The 27,034-nt window shown below is 33.2% G+C and overlaps 1 protein-coding gene across 1 annotated transcript; it reads left to right on the top strand.

Moving 5' to 3' along the window:
• Positions 1-4,725: 4,725 nt before the first annotated feature.
• LOC133185691 (ficolin-1-like) lies at positions 4,726-15,008 on the top strand. Its single transcript, XM_061320994.1, has 4 exons — positions 4,726-4,828; positions 10,385-10,481; positions 11,596-11,760; positions 14,740-15,008. Exons 1-4 carry the CDS (start codon positions 4,802-4,804, stop codon positions 15,006-15,008), a joined length of 558 nt encoding a protein of 185 aa, XP_061176978.1. The 5' UTR covers positions 4,726-4,801.
• The last annotated feature ends 12,026 nt before the right edge of the window (positions 15,009-27,034 follow it).

The following is a 27,034-nucleotide window of genomic DNA, read 5'->3' on the forward strand; positions in this document are numbered from 1 at the left end:
GAGTGTTCAAAAACTAAAACTTCATAATTTCCTGTCTTTTCTGTAATCTGTGATACTTATTACTCATGGTTATCACTTTTTGTTATTATTCATCTATGGTGAAAAATGTGTTAAAAAATAAACATGAAGTTTAGTTATTTTCAAAACTTTTCGAATGTTTTAGAAAATAACAGGTTTCTATTTTAACCCCATACTGTTTCGGTATATAAACAATTATTGCATGAATGTTTTGGAGATATGAAGAATTCTATTCACTCAAGAGGGCAAAATAGGGAATCAATATGATTTTTATTAGATGAATAGATCTCTTTATCATACAATGAATATATACCATTCAATGACGTTTAGCACAAAACTCTACAATAAGATTTTACATTTAATTTGATTATTTTGAAAGGGGAGGGATGTTTCTCTTGGACACATGCATAACACATTCGAGGTTAATTTTCGCTTGACCGAGATAGTCCAGACAAGAAATAATTAATGTAAGCAGCTAGTAACAACCGTTATAGCTATTCACTTTCGTCCCCTAAAGTCGCCGAAAAATGGTAAAATATTGCAGACTCAGCGAAATTAAATAATCAACAGTTATTTTCTCTCACAAGCTATGTTGCTGAGAACATCATTGTCTTTGCTAAAACTTTGGAGGCATGTTGAATCAAAAGGAAATTTTAATAATTTAAAAAAAAAATAAGAAAGAATATGTCGCCTGCGGCCTTTTATAACTTCTGGGAATTAGCTTTAATTGTCATTCTCTGTTTATAAAACATATGTACTGGTACAAGATATATGTAAGGAATGCTATTCAACGACAAAAAAAAATCAACTGATGAAAATAGATTCATAACCCCCCCCCCCCCCCCCCCACTGTGAAAAAATACTAAATGATTTACGCGTTATATTAGTTTTTGCCGTAATTTGAAACATTTTAACCATTAAATAGTTTATACATTTTGTAATGAATTATTTTTATGCACAAGATGAATGTTAAAGCAATTAATGACGCATAATTAAATACGATAGAAAACCCCCTGTTTATTATTTTGTGTGTGAAATGTGTTTCCATATAAATTGAATTATTTACAAAATGTTCATGTTTGTCGTAATGATGTGGAAATATTATAAATTCCAGACTTCTGATATTTAATAGTTCTGTTGTGTTGGGTATGAACATGAAGAAGACGCAAATACATTTAACATTATATAAAATATAAAAGCAAAACGAACGTTTGTTTGGGTGCAGATCATGAAATGTACTAAGCTCCACCGGTATTCGTTGTCCTATGCGCATTAATTCAGACTTCCAAATTGTTATTTGACTACTGATACCTTTAGATAACATTTGTCTCTAGGTGAAAGTTGACTCGGCAAAATGCGCCATCCCATTGTTTAAGTTTTATAAGGTGATTACACCGCCTATACCCGATTTCGCGGATACAACGATACCCCGATTTCGGGGACTATACGCGATTTCACGGATAATACCCGATTTCGAGTATTCTCTCCAACCTGTTAAAAGGTAACAGTTGATTTCAATCACATCTCTGCAGAAATAGAATACAAAATATCGTAGAATTAATTTCCCAATTCTTTTTCTGGAAGCATAATGCATATCTTTTTTTAAGCTCTGTTACAACGCACTTTGAAAAATTATGCACTTTGAAAAAAAAAATTTCAAAGTGCGTTAAATTTTGGACCAAGTTAACGCATTTTGAAAAAAAAAAAATCTTTTCAAAAAGCGTTAATATCGACCATATAAACGCTCTTTGAAAAAAATGTGCACGGCTTTGTCAATATTCTTGCAAATTTTAGGTAGGATAGATACTTATTTGAACCTAGTTGGATAACTTTTCGGTGATGACGTCACTTCAGGATCAAAGATATCGACGTTTTAAAGGTTTGTAGGAGTTGTCTTGTTCCCATAGGTTCTCGTAAATGTTATAAAAGGGAAATGGATCTTTCCAAAAAAAAAAAAAAAATGAATGAATGATTGTTTAATAGCACATTTTTTTTTAAATTTTATCCAGTCTGTAATAAGTTCGGTATATGTAGGGGTCCATAAGTGACTTAGAACATCGCATTTTCTTAAGGAAAAGGGAGCAATTATGATTTTTTCCTGTTTACAGAGAGATTATCAGATATGGTAACAGATGGACATATGACAACAGTATAGCAAAAAGTTAATTAATTCTTTGATTTTATGACAATGAACATTAATGGACTTTCAATTTTAAAAGAACTCAAATACAATGTACTTAGGACTTCCCTATTCTTTTTCCTGTATTTAGATTATTTTCAAATATGACCATTAGAGGTACGAGAAATGCGACAAAATGGGGCCCAAGTTTGAAAATAATTTTCCCGCACAATATGATTGTCCTTTTATAGTTCTTTGTTAAGTATTTAGAAGTATTCAAAAAAATGTTTATTCTCGCACAATATGATGGCCTTTTTTCAGTTATTTGATTAGTATTAAGAGGTATGAAAAAGTTTATATGCATTAAAGACAGGTTCTTTCTTATTGTATTGTATTTGAATTTGTATATAAAGCTACTTTGGCCAAAGTATAGTCAGTTGGCCATTGTTGCTTAGATCAGCGAGATGGCCCTTGATCCTCTCTTGTTTAATATAATAGGGAGCTTATCTCAATTTTTTCATCCATTTTACGTAAACTCAAATTTATTGAGAGAAGATATTTCAATGTCACACCAGTTGTGTAAATACATATATTTGGGTAGGAAAGATAAAAAGTTGGGCTGAGGGACCTTCTATCTCTCTTTTCCTTCTCGGTGAGGGTAGATGAACTCGTCAGTTTTTCGAAAGAAATGTAACAAAATAATGCTGTCTATTACTAAAAACTAAGTCCAGAACTTTTTTATACATATTTTTTTGAAAGTGCGTTAAGTGTCTTTATAGTAAAAAAAAAATGTTGATGTACAATTTTAACGCACTTTGAAAAAAAATTTCAAAGTGCGTTGATTTTGTCCCAAATGCTAAGCACTTTCAAAAAAAATTTTCAAAGTGCGTTGATTTTATCCCAATTTTATCCCAATTTTAACGCACTTTGAAAAAAATTTCAAAGGTCGTAATATTTTTAAAGTGCTTGCCACAAAGCTTGTTTGTTTAAAAAAAAAAAAGAAGTGGATATTGCCTTCATGTTACACTACCAAGTGTTATAAAAAATCTCTGCGAAAAAGTGTTGCTAAATCTGACTGCATAAAAAATAATGAAATAAAAAGAGTTACATGCAGGTATTATGTCTGCAATTAGTTTTAAGGCTTTCTTCATATAATTCAGATTAAATCATCGAGAAATGCTTATGGTATATTCAAAATTTTCAAAATTTTATGTTCAGAAAACTCAGATGATTTTACTGTTTTATTTAAGTAAAAAACTTCCATAAAATTCTTTGTTTATATATATATATATATATATATATATATATATATATATATATATATATATATATATATATATATATATATATATATATATATATAATTTCAAAAACAGAATGAAGAACCGGTACAGTTTTGTTGGGTGTATTAAAAACAAAAATCAAAAAAAACCAACAAAAAAACACACGCACAAAATATTTACTGCAAGCGCTTTCGGCATGTTAGGCTCTACAGGCAGTTATATATAACTGCCTGAAGAGCCTAAAATGGCGAAAGCGCTTGCAGTATATATATATATATATATATATATATATATATATATATATATATATATATATATATATATATATGTAGGACTCCAAAGTGTGATGGGACTCCAAAGTCCGATGGTCACGCCAAAGTGCTATGGTCTGCGCCGAACCCCGATGGTTTGACACGCCAAAGTTAGATGGTGCTGAACACAATTAACGTTTGTGACGTCATAGTACTACTGCGGAGAATTGCGATACCATGCCATGCCGAGATCTTTTGAAAATACAAAAATAAATATTATATGCGAGGACTAACCCTAATCTCTCGGATAGGTGCGAGACTAACCCTAATCGGTCAAAAAAGTGTATAAGAACTATAACCTAGATATCGGGGACGGGTGCGAGACTAACCCTAATGAGTCGAATAGACTGTGAGGACTAACCCTAAGTCTCTCGGGTTGATGCAAAGCTATCCCATAATAGGTCCTGTAGTGTGCAAGAACTAGCCCTGATTAGTCGAGTGGTGTGCGAGGACAAACTCTGGTAAGTGCAAGCAATACGCAAAATCAGAAAAATTGTATGCGAGGACGAATACTGAATTGATAGCTTTTGATACAAGACAACGGCATCAAAGATTGACGTCGGAATATTTTGACGTCATAAACTTTGGTTGTTTCTCCGCACCATAGGACTTTGGCGTGTCACACCATCGCACTTAAGCGCAGTGCGTCTCATAGGAAACAAGCCATCGGATTTTTGCGTGACCATCGGACTTTGTCGTCCGTACAGACATCACACCATCGGGGTTTGGCGCAGACCATCGGACTTTGGCGAGACCATCGGACTTTGGCGTGACCATCGGACTTTGGAGTCTTATATATATATATATATATATATATATATATATATATATATATATATATATATATATATATATATATATATATATATATATATATATGACAAAACATTTGACAAAATGTGATGCACTGGCAAAAAGTTGAGAGACCGATTTCTCTTCTCTTTTTTATATATTAAATAGAAAAACTATACAAGGATTGTTTAGAGATTTTGACAAAAGACCCCAGCAGGAATGGACAAGATGGAGTGTACGTTATTTACCCTGACAGACGGAGAGAAGTTTTCTGTAACATGACGACAGATGGAGGAGGGTGGACGGTGAGTAGTGTTTTCATGACTTTATGATTACTCTATACTCGTGGTTAAATGTCTTTTTACAAGACAGTGGGAGTTACTGGAGAAATGAAAATTAATCGTTAGAATGAAATTAACCAAATTCGATATGTCATTTCAGTTTTTTTTTCTAGCTAGGCATATGACTAAAAAGTCCATGATCTATTGAGTTAATAAACACGTATGTTGTGAGAAGATCAGTAAATAATGATTACAAGTTTGAAACGACTGGGTTAATATTCACAGATTTTAGGAGTTTTCAACATTTAAGACCATGCAGACATAACTCCTTTTCCCCCTTTCCAGCCCCCGGGTCATTTTTGTATACAAATTATTTAAAGTGGCAATGAATTTTATACAAGTCTGAGCCCTTGATAAAATATAATTTAGGAATACTTAGTATAGCGATTACCTAGCCGTTATTTCACTTACTGTCGCTCTTTTGTGGCGAAGTCGAGAAAGCTCTAAATCTCGCAGGATTTCCGGGGTTTAACACTGTTTGCTCTTGACAATTAAATGATTCGAACGATCAGTTCGAACAATCAGTATGCCGAAATTTTAAGTTTTGTCGAGGATAAACTTTGTCTAATTAGAAATGTTAATAGTATTTCATCAGCCCCCAAAAGTAGTCACCAGAAAAAAATTGGTTGAATTTAATTGGAAGAGTCTACTTTTGAAAAGTATCAACAGAAATGCAACATTTGAAGACTATCTCCTTTTAAATTTTATTCGATTATCAGTTCAGCAAGATATTTCACCAGGAATTCTTAAAAATTCAACAATGATCGATTTTTGCATTAACTGTTTTAACAGCAAGTTGTTTCCAGCCGACATACGTTTTCTACCTCCACCTAAAGAGTTTCCTGTGTGCTGGATGTGACTTTTTTAACATCTTCTATGTCCTGAGAAAGGAACAGGGCATTCTGAAAACTTGACAAATTTTTATTGTGCGTGTCGCTGGTCATTTCCGTGACCTTGTATCTATTTAGTAGATCCGACACATAGGATATGCAGTGTTGTTGGTGTTTTAGTGCTTTTTATATCGTCTTTTCACCAACTATATCCTCTCAGATCCACTCGTTTACCTGTTTTGGTTTTTTTCTTTTTTTCTATGCCTTTCATTTATGTATTCAATTCAGTCATCATTTGTTTTTATTTCTTTTTATTTAGACCTCATTTTGGAACATTAGTTCTTCTCATTCTTTTCTTCACAATTTATGTTTCGTCTTTTTTTTTCCTTTTTATTTTGCATTTCTGTATCGATTTCCAAATTTATGTAAATTTATCTTTTGGTCTTAGGTTACGTTGGCAAATCAGTTCAATCGTTTGTCTAATCTTTCGACTTTACATGTGGTTTCTTTTCATTTTTATGTATTTATTTTCTATATTTTCTAAAGAAGTTAAGTTCATTGCTCCTTTTTAATTGTTTAGGGATATAACTATCTAATTCCCTTTTCAAAAGGCAATAAAAAGAAATCCAACATTTTAACTTCTGAAGAAACAACACCAGAAATCAATCAAAGCAATCAATCAAAGCAAAACATCGGGTATCGAATTTACAGATCTACTTAGCTTGTGACATTATACCCAGTTTTTTTTTTTTTTTAGATAAATGTTACGCCTAACACAGGGTCAGTCTCCAAAAGCTTTCGAGAACAATAACAAGGTGTTCGAAATAACTGATGTCACTCTTGTCTTTCTCGGGATATCCACAAGTTAGGAAAATTTGAGAGTGACATCATGTCCCTAGAATCATCCCTCTTTGATAGTACGTCCGAAACTGACCTTGATGAAGCCCACAGTATTATTGACACCTATAATAAGGCCCTTACAAATTATTGACATCTTTTATGCCCTTACAAATGATCTCAAAAGACTCAAAAAAAAGAAATTCTTTGAGATAATGTTCCACAGTCCACGACCAACTAGTCAGATGTCAGAGTGAATAAATCACGCAAACCCCGCTCGAAACGTTTCAAGCGCAAACATAAATCATTGTGGGGACGAACCCTTGCATACTCCTGACGTCTGCCCTGTGCTGCAACACATCAAGTGTTCCTCTTTCCGAATCTCAGATCTCATTTCTTTCTTAGGGACTGTTTTTCTGTCCCACGCTACATGAGGTCGACGAAAAAACAAGTCAGAGAGGACACCCGAGCATTCTTTCGGAGCCTTCAACTGAAGGAGCATTTCTCTAGAAAAGACTCTGAGTAAAAGACTCTGAGTTGAGGCAACTCTCAGACGAACGTTTCTATATGAAACTGGACTCTAATCCCACTAAAGAGTTCTCCACCGCTATCACTTGACGAAATGTTTGAATTGGTATCCACGTCTAAGAGACACTCTTTCCCATTGACTGTACACCAGGACAATTTTATCTAGCTGCTTCCTAAGATACATAAAAAAGACATACCAGGTCGTCCTATAGTTAGCACAATCGGACAGTCCACGGAGAACATTTCTGAGTACATTGATTTACATCTCCTTCCACATGTAGCGAGTTTACCATCTTATCTCAGGGAATTTATTAACAAGACCCCCCGACTGGCCTTCCAGATCACTCCCTTTTAGTGACTATGGACGTCACATCTTTGTACATTCCGCAAGATACGGGCATCGAGGCCTTTAGAAAAGGCAGATCTGTACAAACTCCTTCTAAGAAGTCCTTTGCCAAGTTCCTTGACCATGTTTTCAAGTGTAATAATTTTATGTTTAATGGAGAACATTACCTACAAGTCAATGACACTCCTGTAGGAACCAAAATAGCCCCATCTTATGTCAATATTCTCAAGGGCAGACTTGAGCGCAACTTCTTACCTCAAGCACCGATTAGGCTCCTTAGCTGGTTGCTTTTCATTGACGATATAGAGATGAAGTGGGTGCAATGACACAATAGCCCCCGAGGCATTCATTTCGTTTGAGAACACCATCCATCAGTTTATCAAATTTACGGTAGAGTTATCAAATTATAAAGAAATCCATATTTTAAGGTACGACATCTACCCTGATTGGTGGCGAAATCGAGTTCAGACTCCACACGAAACCTTCTTAGGGTTCTCAATCATACCATATTTAAATGTGGCGCAAGACTTACACGAAGGGTAAATATTTGCGGTCATTTCGAGACCGAATTCGCGAAGAAACCGCTTAATTTTGAAAAACGCACAACTCTTCTGAATAAGTATTTAAATACCCAAATGGTATTAATTTTTTTACTATAAATTTAATAATAAAAACAATTAATGAATGAAATATGAAGATAACGAACAGTATTCAATCTCAAAAGTCTTATGAAACGATACAGATTTGGAGCAGAGCAAACACGGACCTCAAAATTAGAGGTGGGATCAGGTGCCATGGAGGAGTAGAATCCCCTGCCGACCGGTCACACCCGAAGTGTGCTCCTTGTCATGATAGGGGAAAAAATGGAAAAATCCGTAGACAGTTCAGTGTATAAATAATGGCTTAACAATTAGTATGAAAAATGTCAGTCGGCATTTGACTCAGTGATAGGTTGTATGTGCTGACAAGGTCATTGTATCGACCGTAAAACTTGCGATAAGATGACTTCAAACGAGACTGTTGATATCCTTGTTTCATCAACTTCTTTGTCAATAGCTTGCCTCGTTTTAGAAATTGTTCATACGTAGAGCTTGCTCTTGCTCTTGGATATTGAAAAACATAGTGCTACGTGTTAAACAAAAATTAAAATATTTCCAAAATATATGTATACTCTGACCCACCCACCCCTCTACCTACATACGTTCTACGTTCTTATGCATAAACAAATATTAGCTTATAGACTCTGAAAAACAGTACCAGTTAAAACAAGTTTAAAGTGTTATTCTATGATTTTTCAACAAATATTTTTGGTTACAATGATAAACTATTTACCAGCAGTGCCCATTATAGGGCATAGGAAATTCTGGTAAGTCACTCTATCACGCTATAGTTCGTATATATATTTTCAATATATATGGTCTCGGTTGACCAAGGTATCTTAAAATTTGTGAATTAGAAATACATTTAGCAGTTTAGTGTCATAAAATACCATTTTGATGGATCTATCGTTTATTTTTTAACATTACCTCAATACATACAGGATAACGATACAGTACGATGTTTGGCAACAGTCCCAAAACAGTTTCAGAGACGTGGTTATCTATAGTAAAGCTAAATAATTCATTGGTATTAAAACGTTCATTTGCAATAACTAGGAAGTGTAAATAAAATTGGATTGTCTTTTTTCATGCATGCGTAAGGTCCAGCAAGATCTAGAAGATAATATATATATATATATATATATATATATATATATATATATATATATATATATATATATATATATATATATATATATATATATATATATATATATTGCAAATATTTTTCTTATATGAACGTATTGAAGAGAAAATATGTTCAATTCTGTATGAACTTATTAGAGGGTCAGAGGTCATGGCGTAACCGAATCACACAGCGAGATGATATCTTGTCTACATATTTCTGTCACGGTGACACTGGTTTCGGAACTTCTAAGCCGTTAAAGCGATGAAAAAGATAAAATTATTGAAACATATGTTTTTCTTCGTTCAACAAATATTCATTAGTTCTTTCTTCGATGTGAAGAATGTTTTTAATTAGCCTAAAATCACGCTTACCTTTTTAACCCGAAATTCCTTTGAAGGTATGTAAACTGAAGACGATACCACCGCTTTTGACTTCATATATTAAGAACTCATACAATAATAGTAAGATTATTCTCAGTAGCGATCATGGATTTTTCATTATGAACAGATATTTCCTGAAATGGACTGCTGAATATCAATGTAAATATTCAAATGTTGGAGCGAGGCGAACTCTCAAGACCAAACAGCTTCTAGGTCATTGCGCGTCACAACGTAGCAATACGGCGGGCCGTTCGTGTAATAAATGCAGTTCTTTTTAGAATATTCGTCTCAAATGTAAATAAAAGTAATAAACAACAATGTTAAAAAGTTCTCTGGGAAATGAACTTGGTTGGTACGTGATCAAATCTTCTGAGAAGCCCTTCGGGCTTCACAGGATTTGATCACGTGACCAACCAAGTTCATTTCCAAGAGAACTTTTTAACATTGTTATTTATTTCTTAAATATATATATATGAGTTTCTCATTTTGTATGAAACTGGAAAATTTACATGGTTATATCAGCACAGAATCAGAATTGTCTAAATTCCTAATTCCTTTCTTAGGAACTGCAACCGAAAGACTACAACTAGATCTGAAGCCAAGCAATTAGTTAATCTACCAAGCATCAAGGGTCATATTTTTTTTTTACAATAGCTTCACACAGAACAGAATCTCCCGCCCAATGTTTATACACCCCCTGCTTGAAGACTGTGTGTTAAAAATATTCAGAACGGAATGTCATCTGTTCTTAGTCAATCAGTATTTTAGAAATAGTCTGAATAGGGATAAAGAGCAATCTATCAGTCTATGTTTTATAATCGTATATCTTTGACAGGGAGCAGTTCATAAATCAACGAATGTTTCTTTACAGGTCATTCAGAAACGAGAAGATGGCGACGTGGATTTTTATAGGACATGGAAAGAGTATAAAGAGGGATTTGGGAATGCCTCTAAAAACTATTGGATAGGTATTTTTTTTATTGGTATTGTGTCTGACTCCTTCCCATTGATTAATATCACTGGTAATTTCATAAAAATAATTAGTAATCGAAAATAATTATTAAAACTCTCCAATCATATGGATCATATACCTTTAATACCGTAGATTACTGAATTTTTAAAACACACGTTTTAAAATACTTTTTAAAGCAATGCTGTTTTCTAGATTTTATAAAAAGTTCTAATAAACTTTAAATACATGCAATAAGAACATTGTGTTGACAATGGTGAACTGCAATCCATGAAAAATAGCTATAAAAAATAATTACAATGCTGTGAATGTTTAATATGTTTGAAAATTAAAGATTGCAAGTGTATGACATTTTAAACAAAAGATAATTAACATTAATTGTTTAAATTCTTTCAATTTAAGAATCTGAAATATTTAAAGAGGGGTCTATTGAAACTTTGATCTTTCTTTCATTGTCACTTATTTCCGATAACCAAGATAGTATGTTTATTTTAGGGATGTCAATTTTACTCAGACAACTACGTCAGATACTTTGGTTGAACGATAGTCGAGTACTCGTTACTTTTTTGTGGATGTCAATGTAAAATTTCTCATTTACCGACTTATTTTGCATTATTTATTCGACGCTATCATCATTTACTTTGTATTTTTGAACCAACATTTAAGAAAAAATAAATAAATGAACTTAATATTTATCGTTTTACTCCATCATATTTACCCAAAACTTTTTTCAAAGTACTTTCGATTGTCCTCTCTAGTTACATTTACACGAATTAATCAATCATTCGAGCCCTGCAGTACATGAAGAAACAACTGATAATTTAGAGTACTTCAAATTTCCAAAAATAAGAAGAAGGGCAAGTATACAAATTCAAAAAGACCGTTACTATGGAAAAAAACATATCTTCCCTTTAAATGGTCCAACTCCTGAGATTGTCTTTCTTAGCTTAAGCCCAGATCTTTTACCCTCAGTGATTATATTTGTCTATTTCTTTTCAATTTGAAATGTTAAATAAAACTTTTATTTTACAATATAAAAAGTTAAAGAAAAACTTACCTTAATCAATAGTTCAATCAAACTTTTTAATACTTTTTTCCCAAAATTAACACAGGAAACGATGCAATCCATGCTTTAACCAAAGATCAGGACCAAGAACTCCGTGTTAATCTCCAGAGATTTAACGGAGAAACAGCGTTTGCTGAGTATTCCACGTTTTATATCGGAAATGAGGCAGATAAATACCGTATGACAGTATCCGGGTACAATGGAACTGCAGGTATGATGTCTTATCAAAATAGAAAAATTAATCTTCGATGCAATGAAAGTCAGTAGTCAGTCTATAGTCAATAAAACACCCAATTATGAAACAGATGTGGCAGACTATGAGGTGTCTTATATTTCAAGTTCACTGCAATAAATTAAGTCGACATATGAATGAAAGTAACTATTGTTAATTAATTTAACGTAGTCGATATATATCTGAATGTCTAGTTGAAGGCCACGGGAGTTTGTTTCTTCTTCTCATCAGAAATTTTGAATAAATTTTGCTTCAAGGGAATATAAAAACAGGTCGGCTAATGAATTAGCATAATTAGTGCCCATAGCAATTCCAACATCTTATTGGAATACCTGGTCTCTGAAGGCTACATAATTTTTTTTTCGATGAGAAACTCCAGCATTCTATATCAACTTCAGGGTACTTTTGTGTTGAATCAGAGTGATTTACAACAAAGTAATTTAGTTGATGACTATTTACAAGAAACAATTTTACTCGAGTTCCATTTTTATTGGAAATGATATCAAGAAGCCTATTTTTCAATTTATCGTGCGGAATGGTTGTATTAAGTGTAGAAAATTCGTACGTTTTGGTGTTATTCACTAGAAAAATTGGGAGTGTTAATTTTTCTTAAAGTACTTTGGAGTTTCCTAGTAAGCCCGTCTTATTTACACCACTTCTGGAATATGCTGTGGCACAGTACGTGTGAAGTTTTTCCTTCACAGCATTAAATTTTTTTGTAAGTAACATATTGTTAAAGTAGTCTTTACATTTATTTTATTACCTCCGATTTAGTAAAAACGGAAGGATAGATGGTCCGCATTCTGCCTTTTAACTTTCTAATATTTATTTAAAACAATAAAATCCATTCTGACAAAGTGTTTTGGTCTTTCTCTTCTTATTATTATTCCAAACGTCTGGTCTAATCTTCGACAGCATTCATAGAAGAAATGAAGTTTTGTCACCTATTGTTGACATTGTCACCTGAAGTTGACATTGAAAAGATGCTTGAGTTTCTGATTGACAATATCTATGTGGTTTTTAGAAACCAGGTCTTCCAACAATCTATTGGAATTCCCATGGGTACCAATTGCGCCCCGTTATTAGCAGACCTTTTTTTGTATTCATATGAAGCAGAATTTGTCCAAAATATTGTACGTGAAAAGAAGAAAACACTTGCTGTGGCCTTCGACTCGACATTTAGATATATCGACGACGTATTGTCAATTAACAATGGCTATTTCCATTCTTATGTCGATACGATATATCCTAGTGAACTTGAAATAAAAGATACCACAGAGTCTGCCACATCTGTTTCATATTTGGATATTTTACTTGAAAAAGACGTTAATGGTAATCTAACAACCAAGCTTTATGATAAACGTGATGACTTTAACTTTTCAATCGTCAACTTCCCTTTCCTCTGCTGCAATATACCTTCATCACCTGCATACGGGGTATATATCTCTCAGTTGATTCGATACGCAAGAGCATGCTCTACGTATGTACAATTTCTAAAACGAGGTAAATTATTGACAGATAAATTGATGAAACAGGAATATAAGCTGTCTCGTTTAAAGTCATCATTTCGTAAGTTCTATGGTCGATACAATGACCTTGTCAGCAAATACAATTTATCATTGAGTCAAATGCTGACTGACGTTTTTCATACTAATTGTTAGGCCATTATTTACACACTGAATTGTCGACGGATTTTTCCGTTAATTCCCGATTATGACAAGGAGCACACGGCGGGTGTGACCGGTTAGCAGGGGATGCTCACTCCTCCATGGCACCTGATCCCACCTCTGATGTTTGGAGGTCCGTGTTTGCTCTGCTCCTATTTTGTATTGTTTAATGGACTTTTGAGCTTGAATACTGTTCGTTATCTCCATATTTCATTGAAAGATTGGGGCTCCCTGTATTCAGGATCCTTTAAGATGATCGCTTTCAGATCTTCATTTTCAACTATATTAATATCATCGGTAATGAAGTCTCCAACGGGACGGTGTTGAAAGAAGAGAAAGAGCAAGAACACTTAAGAGGGTTTTGTTTTAGATGTTCAATATCTAAACACTTTAAGGTTTCTTTAAAATTGTAAAGTCTGGAAGCAATAGTTTGGGAATATCTCTAGGAAATGCAGGGTGCAGATTTCAACTCCACTTATATGTTGGAATGCAAGACTAGGCTTTTTATGATTAAGGATGTTACTAATGTTGGCAAATTTAAGTTTAAGTAACCGACGTCGACGGGTTGATTCAGAATTATCTTCCGAAATACGTGGTGGCTTGAAGAGCCTGTGCTTGGCAACATTCATGATCACAACCACAAACTTTTATTCTGCAGTGGAAGAATTTAATTGGCGAATGAAAAAGGGTGAAGATAACGAACAGTGATCGATCTCATATAAACTTTAAATAATACAAATCTGTGAACAGGGCATAAATACGGACATCTGGAAATTCCAGAGGTGGAATTAGGTGCCTAGGAGGAGTAAGCATCCCCTGTTGACCGGTCACATCCACCGTGAGCCCTATAAGAGGGGTGATGAAAATGTTTCAGTGTGCATTATTTTTTTTTAAGTAGTCTTGCACATCTGCCACCGTTCTGCCCATGCACGAAACACGTGGCCCAGGTGGTCACGTGACATGCTCCGTAGCGTATATATATATATGAAGCAGCATTCTTATAAAAACTATCACAGTGGCCAGATTATTCGCCTTTCATTTTAAAATCACTTGTTCATTTTTAAATTACAATCACCTTTTCATGAAAACTTGATTTTTATTTTTATTTATTTATTTATTTATTTTGCCAAAAATATTACATTTATGAAATATTTGTATGTTACCCATAAAATTCAACTTATATGGTCGAGGGCAGTGGCAGCCATACAGTGTTGACAACTGTGCTTAAAGTTACTATAATGATAATTCTTCTAATAAGTATGAACATCAATGTTATCAATACTCTTATTAGGTGACGGTTTGGATTATCACAATGGTATGAAATTTTCCACTAAAGATCAGGATAATGACATCGGTCGTCGTCACTGTGCTGAATCCTATCACGGCGCTTGGTGGTACAGGTCCTGTCTCGTCTCTAACCTGAACGGGGAGTATGCCCAATCTGCTGTGTTTTATTTTGATCACCCGATATGGGAGCAGTGGACGGATGGAGAAGCACTACAGAAGACCTTGATGATGATACAAACACTGACTCAGAATATCAATAGATTTAATGATTGATTCAGAATATAGGTGTTGCACATTTTTTAAAAAAAGATATTAACAACATACAATTTTAACATGAACGATTCATAGATTAGTATTTACGATTACATCTATCTATAACCAACATACAAGTATCTGCTTGATGGATTCAGAAATTAGGTTTTGTTATATTAATTCAGTTTATTAAGCACATTCAGGTGACTTTAATGATTTAGAAAATAGTTTTCGTTGTAGCTGTCTCTCTTAATAAAACTTCAACTTGAGAATTTCTACCTTAACATGTACAATAAATGTGTTCAATAATATAGAAACTCCTGTGTTTTGTTATATGATGTGATTTTTATCTGACAAGTTGTGCTTTTAATTCCCCAGCGGTGTGGAGAATAGAATACAACTAGCTGGATAAAAATCATATTAGACACAAACCATAGGACACCTTTCTATAACATGTTTAACATTACTTAATTACATATAAGTTGTTTTCACTGTTCTTATATATATATATATATATATATATATATATATATATATATATATATATATATATATATATATATATATATATATATATATATATATATATATATATATATATATATATGGAATATAAAAAAAAATTTCATAGATTTTATCCACCGGATATGTAGAGAAACATGTGGTAACCCATAAATGTAGTTCAGTTTAGATAACAAAATGATTGTATTGCAGTAGCTAGGTAGTTTTGCTAGTTTAAAAAGAGGGGATGAAATCAGGGAAGAAAGATTGCTCGTTTTCATATTCGTGATTTCAAAACATAATTTGTCGAAATGCGCATCTGGTGCATTAAAATTGTTACCGTATAAGATTCACATACGGAAACAATACAAATACTGTTTGGTTTGAGTATTTATAATATATTTTACTGTTATTTGATGAGTAGATTTGTTTCCACTCATGCGAATCTTTTTATATTATCTAAGATGTACCTTACAACATTATCCTTACCTTATAATTGAAGCATAGGTCTAACAAACATTTCCAACAGCAAAATAATTGTATTCATCTGTCTAGTAGGATAAAGTAAAATCCAATTAGGTATTATCGCCAATTAATTATATTGTTCTTTACGTTAAACGTAATAAACCTGGTTACGTAAAGTAACATAACATTCAGTAAACTGCTTAAAGTTGGCTAAAAACCCTACCAAAAAATACTAATGTTAGCAACAGTCTACTAAAGTTAAATATGATTACCTAAGAACAAAGTTTTATCTATGATAAATCAAAATCTCTACTATAGTACGTAAATCAAAGTATTTCTACCATGAATTTCATTTTGTTATGTTCAATTTTCTGATTTTTTTCTATATTTTTATGGAAAAATTCTTTTTATATTCACATATAAGTTCCAAAATTAACATTTTATTAATAGAATTTAGAGATAGATGTATAATGGCTCTAACTCTACAAATATTCAAAAGTTCCATAGTAAATCAACGTATCAAAGTATTTACTACTGTAAACTTGAGTTAACTATAGTAAAACAAAGTAAATTTTTGTTAGGGAGGATCTTAAAGGATGATTAGAGAAAGTTTTTACGATAATGGTCATCTAATAGCTTAGCAGTAGGACAAACGTGATGTTGATTTCAACATTTTCATCGTCAACTTCCCTTATTTATAAAGTAGTATTCTTAAATCATTTGTATATAATGCTAATGTCTCCCAACTGTTTCGATACGCAAAATCAGGCTCTGATTACAATAAATCTTTATACCGAAGCAAGATGCAGACAATTAAATTAATGTTACAAGGATTTCGACAACCCGGTTTAAAGCAAGCTTTTCGTAAATTCTATCGTCGTTATAGTGACCTTGGGTCAAATTTTGCCTGACATGTTTCTTACCATTCGTTAGGTCATTGTTTTTATACTAAATTTGAGTACGGAGTACTCCGTCTACCCGACCAATACATAAGGCTCACGGCGTGAGTGTCCGGTCGACGAGGATGCTTACTCCTCCTAGGAACCTGATTCCAACCCTGGCCTCGAGACCGTAAACTGAGAACAGACTTAAGTCAAAATTTTGATTTTGAATATCTTGAGTTTTATTTAACATACATACTTAAAATTTTGCAGGTTTGTATAACATTCCAGTATAAATTATTGATGAAAATTTTGTTCTGTTATCAAAATCATGTCAGAGGTTATGTGGATTTGAAATTTTGACTTAAGTCTGTTCTCAGTTTATGGTCTTGGGGCCTGGTGTTTCCAGGGGTCCATGTTTTTGCCCTCTTCACGATTCATTTTTCTGTATTGGATCTATGAGATTTATCGTTGTTCGTTATCATCACCTTTTACATAAGAAGCAACTACAGAGTAAGTCTTTCAAGCCATAGCAATTGTTGTTTGCCTCTTATACCATGTATACACAAATAACACAATCCAAGCAGGAAAAATATTCATACCTCCAAACTATAAAGAAAACTTGGGCATGTTACAGCTAGATTCACACCTATTACTCTTTTTTAGAATAATCTTACTTTCTTAAAAAAATAAAGAGCCCTTTTGATTCTTGGATTACCATGACCTTTTGAGGGTCTAGATTTAACACTAAGCATACATTTTATGTTTATAAATTAAAAAGAAATTAATGCTAATATATTTTAGTCAGGATAAAATAAGGAAATGTAACTGAAATAAGATTTTTCTTCAAGGAGTTTTTGCAATTCTTCAAAATTTCCGAGTACTTTTTTCCCTATACAATTATATGTGGGTTTTTTTTTGTATTTTCATCCAGCATTTTTAATGATCATAAAGGTTCATTCTCTATAAGGCCGTTTTCCGGCCTACGTTGAAATCATTCTAAAATGTGTTTTTATGTTATTTTTATCCTTCTATTATATGATTTTGGTCCTTATTTTCCAACATCGATCGTGTGAGTCACGTGATTTATAAAATAAAAATGGCGGCCAAGCTTAAAAATATTGAGGGTGTGTCTATTTAAACTTTGTTTTTATGCATGGTTTTTTAAATAATGTAGAATAAGTCATATAAATATGAAGTAAATAAATTATATTAAAAATTTAAATGTAAAAATCGTACAAATTAAGGTTAAAATTAAAATAACATGACGCAACATGTTGCCCATTCACATTTTGTATATTTTAAATTTAAATCTTGAGAAAATGCTCACCTTATGACATGAGTAAATCTTTTATTATCATTTATTTGGCCAAAATACTTTATTTTAGAATCAATTGTTATTGTGTGTCATTTTTATCGATACTTTACCTTTATTTCCTATAATATACCAATTTAGAAATATGGTAGCGAATTATCTATTTGTGATTTAGCCAAGAAAACCTGCTTCACAGACTATATTTAGACCAACCAAATGAACCATCGATGTAAAAAAAATAATACAGTTAAAATATATCTTCTTATGTATATAAAATAAAATAAATTCATTAAAAATGCTTTGTTTTCATTTAAATATACCTGTTAGGTATCATATTAATATCCAATGAATAGGAAATGCTATATGTCTTAAGTATATGTATTAGACGGGATAATAAAAGTTCTGAAAACGGATCAAAATCACGTATCTTATAATATTAATAAAAAAACAGTACCGGGTAAGTTTATACTTAATTCACAAAGGAACTAAAATGTCGGTATGTTGTGATCCAATTTGACTAAATAAATACATTTACTCTGACCCTACTCCAGACAACCAGTCACAATCCGCTGCGTCTTTTGTATAATCAAAAAAGGGTCGTGGTACCAACTTACCATCTTGATGTCGCTGGAAAGACAAATACCATAGCACAGCAGCAATATGTGCACAGCAGCCTAATGTGCGAGCTCCTGATTTACACTGACAATACCAGCCTGTAATTGGATTTCTTTTCTCACTTTCATATGAAATCCACAGTATGTAAGTTTTCGAAGAACTATGTCTTGATTGTAACTTGGCTTTCAATAGACCATCGTCTTGTTTGTGAACAAATAATTCATATTTGCCTTCAGGTTATATATGTTCAATTGTATACGCCTTTGCCTGCTTTAATTGATATACTCCGACTGTAATATTTCTAAGAGCATCCTCTGAAAGACGAGGAAAATCCATCAAATCCATCAACTGACTCCCATACACTTCTTTTAGCTGCAAGTTTTTCATTTTCCACCCGTTTTTGTAACTCATTAGTTGTTTTTGACAGAAATGACATTCTAATTGCTAGCTCCGTGTCCTCAAACTCAGAATTTCTTATCGGAGGTCTGAACTTATTGCACAATGCACATACAATACGTACATAATCACCAACAAATTGTATCTGTGTATTTGGCATCACTTGGCCCAAAGCTTTCCATCGCTTTATCCTTCCATTCACTGACTCGACAACCCAACGTACCTTTGTTACCATTCTGGACTCGTTTGCTTCTTCAGTAGAGTGCTGTTTTTTCCCCTTTTCTAAGTAGCATGGCATCTGAGTTCTAAACCCCATTTGTTGTAAGAAATCTCTGCAGTCTCTAAATCCTCTGTCCAGAACAAATATATCTCCATCTGAATGCCAAGTTTTTAATCGTTCAGTGTCATTTTTCATTATACTGGTTAAGATCGAAGCATCATTAGTGCGTCCATCTGCTAAGTAAGGACCAATAGCATCTAGTATGTAGCCATCAGTACCAACTATCATCATTGGCTTCAGGAGCGGTCGACTTTTGTAAGCACTGTATGTTCGGCGCTGGAAACTGTAGTTTGAACTCTTTTCTATATAAATATATGTGCCATCTATGACAAGGGCTGCGACATCTTGGCCATCTGCAAATAGTTGCTTTACAAAAGCAGTAGTATGTTCCCTAATAAACTCGTCCCTAGAAATATGCTGAGTGCCCAAATGCTGGGGAACAAATTCTTTCATTAGAACAGCTCTTGCACTGTGGATTGCTTTTGATATGTACTGTACATTAGGTATCTGGAACATACTGCTCATCACTTTTAGGGACACTCCTGTTCGCAGTTTTGTCAACAGGAGTCCTAAACATGTCCTAGCTGATCTGACTGATGTGTTTCTCAAAGATGGAAGATATGTTACTAAATTGTCAAATTGCTGTTTAGTGAGACCTGTCAAGTGAATATAATCAGTGTCTGATAATCCAAGAGGGTTATCAAAGTCGATTCCTTTCGGCTTGTTCAACACATTCATGCGAACATTGTGAAGCAACGTCATTGAATCTGTTCTGTTGAACATGGTGTGGTCTGTCACCTTCGAAAGCATCTTTTTGCATTCTTCTTTTAACCCACCCTCACTAAAATGTTTCTGACAACACCTGGTACCTTCAGGTATGATTGTACCAGTTTCTATGAAAAAATTTGTCCTTGTGTCTTCATTTATTACGACAAGATCTTCCCTCTTAGTACAAAATTGACATTTTGCATGTGAAGACATACTACGAGGGACTTCTAACTTAATAACCTTTGGACTACCAAATGCAAAGGAAGAAGAAGTCTGCCCTTCCTCCACGTCAGTATCATTCTCTTCGCTTTCATTCATATTTCGTTTTTTGTGGTAATACGTCATTCGGCATTTATTACATAGTAAGTATCCTGATTCGTCTACCTGATAATTTATTTTTGACGTGATGTAATCATAGAGTTCTTTGTTGATAGTCTCTTTGATATATCTCGAACCTGATAAACTATGTTGTCGTAGGTTGCAAATGCAACAGATAGGGTATTGTTGATCTTTACTGGATTCCATAAGTATGAAGAAGGGTATTTGCCCCTATTCAGGTCCGGATTGCGTTTTCAGCACGGCTGAGGCAATTAAAGCCAGGACACTGTCCCTCCGGCTCACCGGCACTCCATAGAAACCCGCAAGATTTTCAACAGCTCCTTCCACTACTCATGTAGAGAGCTTCAGTATGTCTACGATCAAGCAGGTTTCTGCAACTTCCAATAAGGAAGGGCTCCCCTGACTTCTGGTTTGCTAAACCAGAGCCGCAGTTCTCAAAGCTTGTATTGCTACCAAAGATGCGTGTTGGCTCCCCAAATCCGCAGATGAAGTTCACCTCAGCATCCAGATAACATACAATACTTCGACCCTGTCTCACTCATACGGAGAAAATATGAGCGTCTCTCTGGCAGGTTGGGTCGAGAAATTCCATTATGAAAGACATTCTTCATGCCAGTAACCGTTTTTATCTAAATATCTTTAGTAACACATGTACAACGAACATAAATTAACTCATCATCTTTGCACAACCACAAAAACTTTTTGAGAACAAGCGGACGTACTTCTAAATAATATATCAAGAGGTATGAAAGGGAAACGAAACAATAAAAATTCGTGCCATATAAGACATAAAAAAAAGTACATACATTTGTCGCTGACAATTCAATCATCATGTGAAAAGCAAGATTTTATTTCATGACACTCAGTCTTTTCAGGCCTTTGATTATATATCTATACTACTATATTAAAATAATAGATTCGAATTTTTGGCCTTTAATACCGATAAATCGGAAGAGTACTGTCGTTTGTTTTATATATTTTAAACATCATTGGTACTTGAAGATTACCAATTTATTTTTATTTTTTCTCTATTAAGCTTCGCTAATTAATAATCAACGAAAATTCCTCAAAAAATTCCGGAAATCATCTGGATTTTTTGGATTTTACAATCTTGCGCGTGCGTATTAAATTCACGCTAAATCACGGGGTTCAAATCAGAGAAGACAAAAGTAATTTGTACTAAGTAGATATATATTTGTTATTTGTTTTTCTCTAATAAGAAATCATAAATATATATGAACAAAATATATAGCAAATTACACGTGTTTGTGTTAATGTTTCTGAGTTTATCCATGCAATTGTGATATTGTGGCCACGTGGGTAATCATTCGCCATCTCGGAGACACATTTATTTTATGTTATTTATGTCTCTGGTCATCTCAACGGAGGCAAAAAGCTCATGATCGTAGGAGCAATATTAATGTAACTACCCGATTTTATTTTATCCTTCCTTTCTTTTATGCTTTTTTGAGGGTAAATTGGGGGGGGGGGGGGTTACAACTCCAGCTAGAATCACATCTTAGTGAAGTAGGCATTCTTTTTCCGCCAAAAATTACAATAACATTATTTTCATTTCTTAACTTTGAAATAAATCGAAATAATTAAATAACGTCAATATAACCGATATTTTAATTTGAAATGTGTCTAAATGATTGCAACTTGAATTTGTTCGCCATGTTTACTATTACCTTCACTGCTGAGATTTATAACTTCACCTCCAAAAATTTCTTTAACTTTAAAAAAAAAGTGTGTGAAATATGTAAATTATTGTTATTGATCTTCGGTACGTTATATAGAAGGGGCAGCCTGTTCTTCTAAATATGTAAAGGTTGTCGTGGTTACTTACGCTTGATAGGTAGCCTAGTCTGAAGTCAGCCCTTGCGGCCCGTACAGTTCATTCTATCAATGCTGCTAAAATATCGATTGTTGTAAAATTTAATCCATGCATAGTAAATCTCAAAACTATGAGGTGGGACAAATTTAAGATCGTAAAAATATTTATTCAATGATGAAATGAATTACATTTAATCATAGCCAACAAACTTATGTTTTATTAAATCGCCACAAGAAAAAATACACCAGCGTGAAAACAAGTTGTCTTCTTCAGCAGCCATGACAGTTCTCATGTGATGTAATGACTTTTGATTGAAAACGTTTAATACTGCAGTAGATTAATTTTTGTTATCACTAAACAGATATATAAATGTTTATGAGGTATTTCTTTTATTTTTGCTGCATTATTTACGTATGAAGTAAGAAAAATTCCCATATTCAGTTCAAGATCCGCTCCCAAATTCTCATTGTCTGTCCCAAAATAAAATCGGTAAAGGTCAGTAAACTTTAAAGTTTGCGGTAAACTCAGACTTTACTAAATATTTTGGAAAAATTTATGCTCTGAATAATAACATTAGAAACATTTATCTTAAAATGTTCCTCATTACATTGTATGATATCAATTAAAAAATGGAAATGATATTGTATGATCCAAAAAGAGTTGTACCCCACCCCCAGGAAAAGGCTTTATTATTGCAGCAAGAAGTACCTTCAAATTCCTACTTTCCTACTTAGGATACCCTTGCTTGGCTTATCTAAGATAATGATAATTCATGTTTCCCATATATTTTATACTCAGTATAAACAAGAGGCCCATGGGCCACACCGCTAACCTGAGCAACTATAGTCAATTACTCCAACCCAAACAGCTTTAACAAATTAGAAATATCTGTACAAATTTAGTTTTTTATATTGAGTTTTTGATACATATTCTAACTTTGAGATTTTTCTCCAAAGATTTTCATATGTAAAATTTACAGTAAATATTCTGTTCCCCCCTCTCCCATTGTGGTTGTACCCTATCATGACCCCCTGTCATCATCATCAAATTTGAATGTACATTATATGAATTTACATTTCAGAAAACCTCTCTGGTCAAGTAGTTTTGGAAAAGAAAATTCATAAAAAAATTTCCTATAAATACTCCCATGGATACCCCTCCCCCATTGTGGCCCCACCGTACCCCCAGGGGTCATGAAAGGTCATGATAAGATTTAAAGGAAATTGAAAATGCTTCCACATAAGTTTCAACATTCCTGGCCAAAAGGTTCTTGATAAGAAGATTTTTAAAGATTTTCCCTATATATTACTATGTAAAACTTCAACCCCCCATTGAGGCCCCACCCTATCCATGGGGGTCATGATTTTAACAATTTAGAATCTACACTACCTGAAGATGCTTCCACATAAGTCTCAACTTCCCTGGTCAAATGGTTCTTGAGAAGAATATTTTTAAAGATTTACCAAAAAATTTCAATATTTCTTAATTATCTCCCCTTGGTAAAGGGCGTGGTCACTCATTTTTACAATTTTGAATCCTCTTCACATAAGGAATTGCTTTGTGCCAAGTTTGGTTGAAATTGGCTTAGTGGTTTTGGAGAAGAAGTCGAAAATGTGAAAAGTTTACTGACAGCTAGACAGACTGACGACAGACAAAATGTGATCAGAAAAGCTCACTTGAGCTTTCAGCTCAGGTGAGCTAAAAAGTAAAGCACATTACATTTGTTGAATCATAAAGATGAAAAAACTTTCAAATTTGTTAATATTCATTTCGAATTTTCAATAACTATAACATGTTTAAACAGAACTGAAGTCATGAGAGCATTTTCTTATATCATATATAAAGTACATTTGATATTCTTAATTCTTATTATGATCTCTTGAACAACCAGTATGTTTTTTTTTCGGGGGGGGGGGGGGTATTTGTAAGAAAATCTGTTCTGCTTCACATCTGCTAAATTGTGTAGAAATACCAGTATAGCACATTTCTGCTTTTACAGATTATATACATGTCTATTACCTGTGTATATATAAAGAATATGTATTAGCAGTGCTTAATAACTCTTTTATTGTTGAGGTCATATTTTGAACAAGTTGAGACCTGCAGTGTTAAAATTGTTACAAAAATTTTTACACCTTTAGTTTAATAACTAATTGTGTAAAAATACGTACCAGCTAAACACATTTCTTCATTTTCATTACTTTGCTTGATATGTATCAGTAGTGCTCAACTCTTTGTTGTTGTCATATTTTCAATAAATATCCATAATTTCTTTTATTAAAGTTTGTGAATGTGTCGATGTATCTATTTTGTAAATGTCCGATATGCACATGGATGCATTCATAATGTCAACCCGTGCACGCACGGGTCAAAGTCTAGTTTTTAAAAATAAAAACTCAACATTTTCTAGTGAAAATTGCATGGCTTATTTTAATTCTTATGGGATCCACAGAAAGTGTCACTCTAACTAAAAAGTAAACAGATAAAACAATCTACAAACGCTGATAGCCTCCATAAAGAGTAGATACCTTTTCGTCTAATTATTGCTAAAAATGTTGCGTAAAGTTTTTATTAAGATGTCATAACCACCTTTAACCAAGTTCATCTTTTTCTAATGACTTTTTATAGCTTTAAAAAGTTTACATTCAAATTTTGGTGCTGGTTAAAGGTGGTTATGACATGTGTAGGAGTTGTCAAACACACCAACCCTCTTATGTTTTCCCATTGCGCTAATGTTAATACGGAGCGATGGTACATCACTTTGAGACCCCATATCATAAAAAAATACTAGAGGATTAGTAACCAAACAAGTTTTAGCATTAAATTGGATCTTTAGCTCGATGATTCATACAGTTTTTAAGGGAAAAATATATTTTGAAATTTGGGAGTCATTGTAGGCCGGAAAACGGCCTTATAGAGAATGAACCTTTTCACTGTCTCTATATTTTTTTCTTTCTCACTTTTTATAAAATGCTTAAAAGCATTTCATCCATGATTTTTTTTCTTTTAAAATCTTTTAATTATATGTCACAAGTTTCAAATAAATTTCATCATGATTTTTTTTTCTTCTAAAATCTTTTAATTATATGTCACAGGTGATAAAAGTCATGTCTTAACCGGGAATCGAACCCAGGGCCTTTTGCATACTGTGCTAGCGCTCTCACATCTGCGTTATTAAGACCCCATATGTTAATTTTCAAACATCTGTGAACCCGGTGACACATTCCCCTTTTTTAAATTCGTCCTCGACTTCTATGAGTTAAAGAAATGTTGTAAGGCATGTTCCTAGAAAAAAAAAAGGTACTTACAAGTTGGGCGCTTACTGTTATAGGTGATGAAAAATGTATATTAAATATATATATATATATATATATATATATATATATATATATATATATATATATATATATATATATATATATATATATATATATATATATATATATTTGTACATGTAAATAATGCTTGGCAATTTAATGAAATTGGAGAACATCAGTTCAACTTCAGTGACTAATAACCGTTCAAAACCCCATTTTTTAAAGGGAAATACTTTGCAATGAAATTGAAATGTTGGAGATATAATTTTTTCTTGGAAACTCTTATAGTCCTACTCAATAGAAAGCCATTCATTTTTAAATCATGTTGATATTCACTATGGTCTATGGGACATAAAATCATTAGAATTTGCCAACTATTGAATGTTGTAATTGGGGCTAATTATTGTGTGTCAACTTAAAAGTAGTTTAACATGACCCACTTTTTAAATCTTTTAGCCGATTATTTTTAACGGCGTTAATGTTACCTTTTTATCTACTTGAAAAGAAGAAGTCTCTTGCTGTGGTCTTCAATTCGACATGTAGACACATGAATATCAACGACGTTTTATCAATTAACGATACTCATTTTCATTCCTTTGTTGATTAGATATATCCATTTGAACTCGAAATGAAAGACACAACAGAGACTGACACATCTGTTTCATATTTGAATATTTTATTAGAAAAAGACATTAATGGCAACCTGCATGTAACAATAAAACTTTATGATAAACGTGGTGACTTCTTTTCTATCGTCAACATCCCTTAATTATGTAGCAATATACCATTAGCACTCCAGTTGATACAATACGCAAGAGCATGCGCTACGTATGAACAAAATGTTGCAAGCTACTGACAAATAAGTTGATGATACAAGGATATCAACAGTTATGTTCAACATTTCACAAATTCTGTGGTCGATACAATAACCTTGTCAGCAAATACAACCTATCGTTTAGTCGAATGTTGACTTACGTTTTTCATACTAATTGTTTGGCCACTGTTTTCACATTGAATTGTCTAAGGAATTTTTTTCTGTTTGCCTGATCATGACAAGGAGCACAAGGCAGGTGTGACGGGTCAACAGGGCATACTAACTTCTCCATGGCACCTGATCCCCCTCTGATGTTTTTAGAGGTCCGTGTTTGCTTTGCTCTAAATGTGTATTCCAATGGACTTTGGAGCTATACTACTGTTATCTTCATCTTGTACTAGCTGCAGAACTGCACCACTCTGCTTGAGAAAATTCGGACAAACCTGATACTCAGGATTTTTATTGCTAGGATTCAAACCCAAAGAATACTAATTTATTTAATTTTAATAATAGAATAATTTT

This window comes from Saccostrea echinata, unplaced genomic scaffold, assembly GCF_033153115.1.
Source record: "Saccostrea echinata isolate AGI-Se365-2 ecotype Australia unplaced genomic scaffold, CSIRO_AGI_Sech_v1 ptg000012l, whole genome shotgun sequence".
Taxonomy (NCBI): Eukaryota; Metazoa; Mollusca; class Bivalvia; order Ostreida; family Ostreidae; genus Saccostrea; species Saccostrea echinata.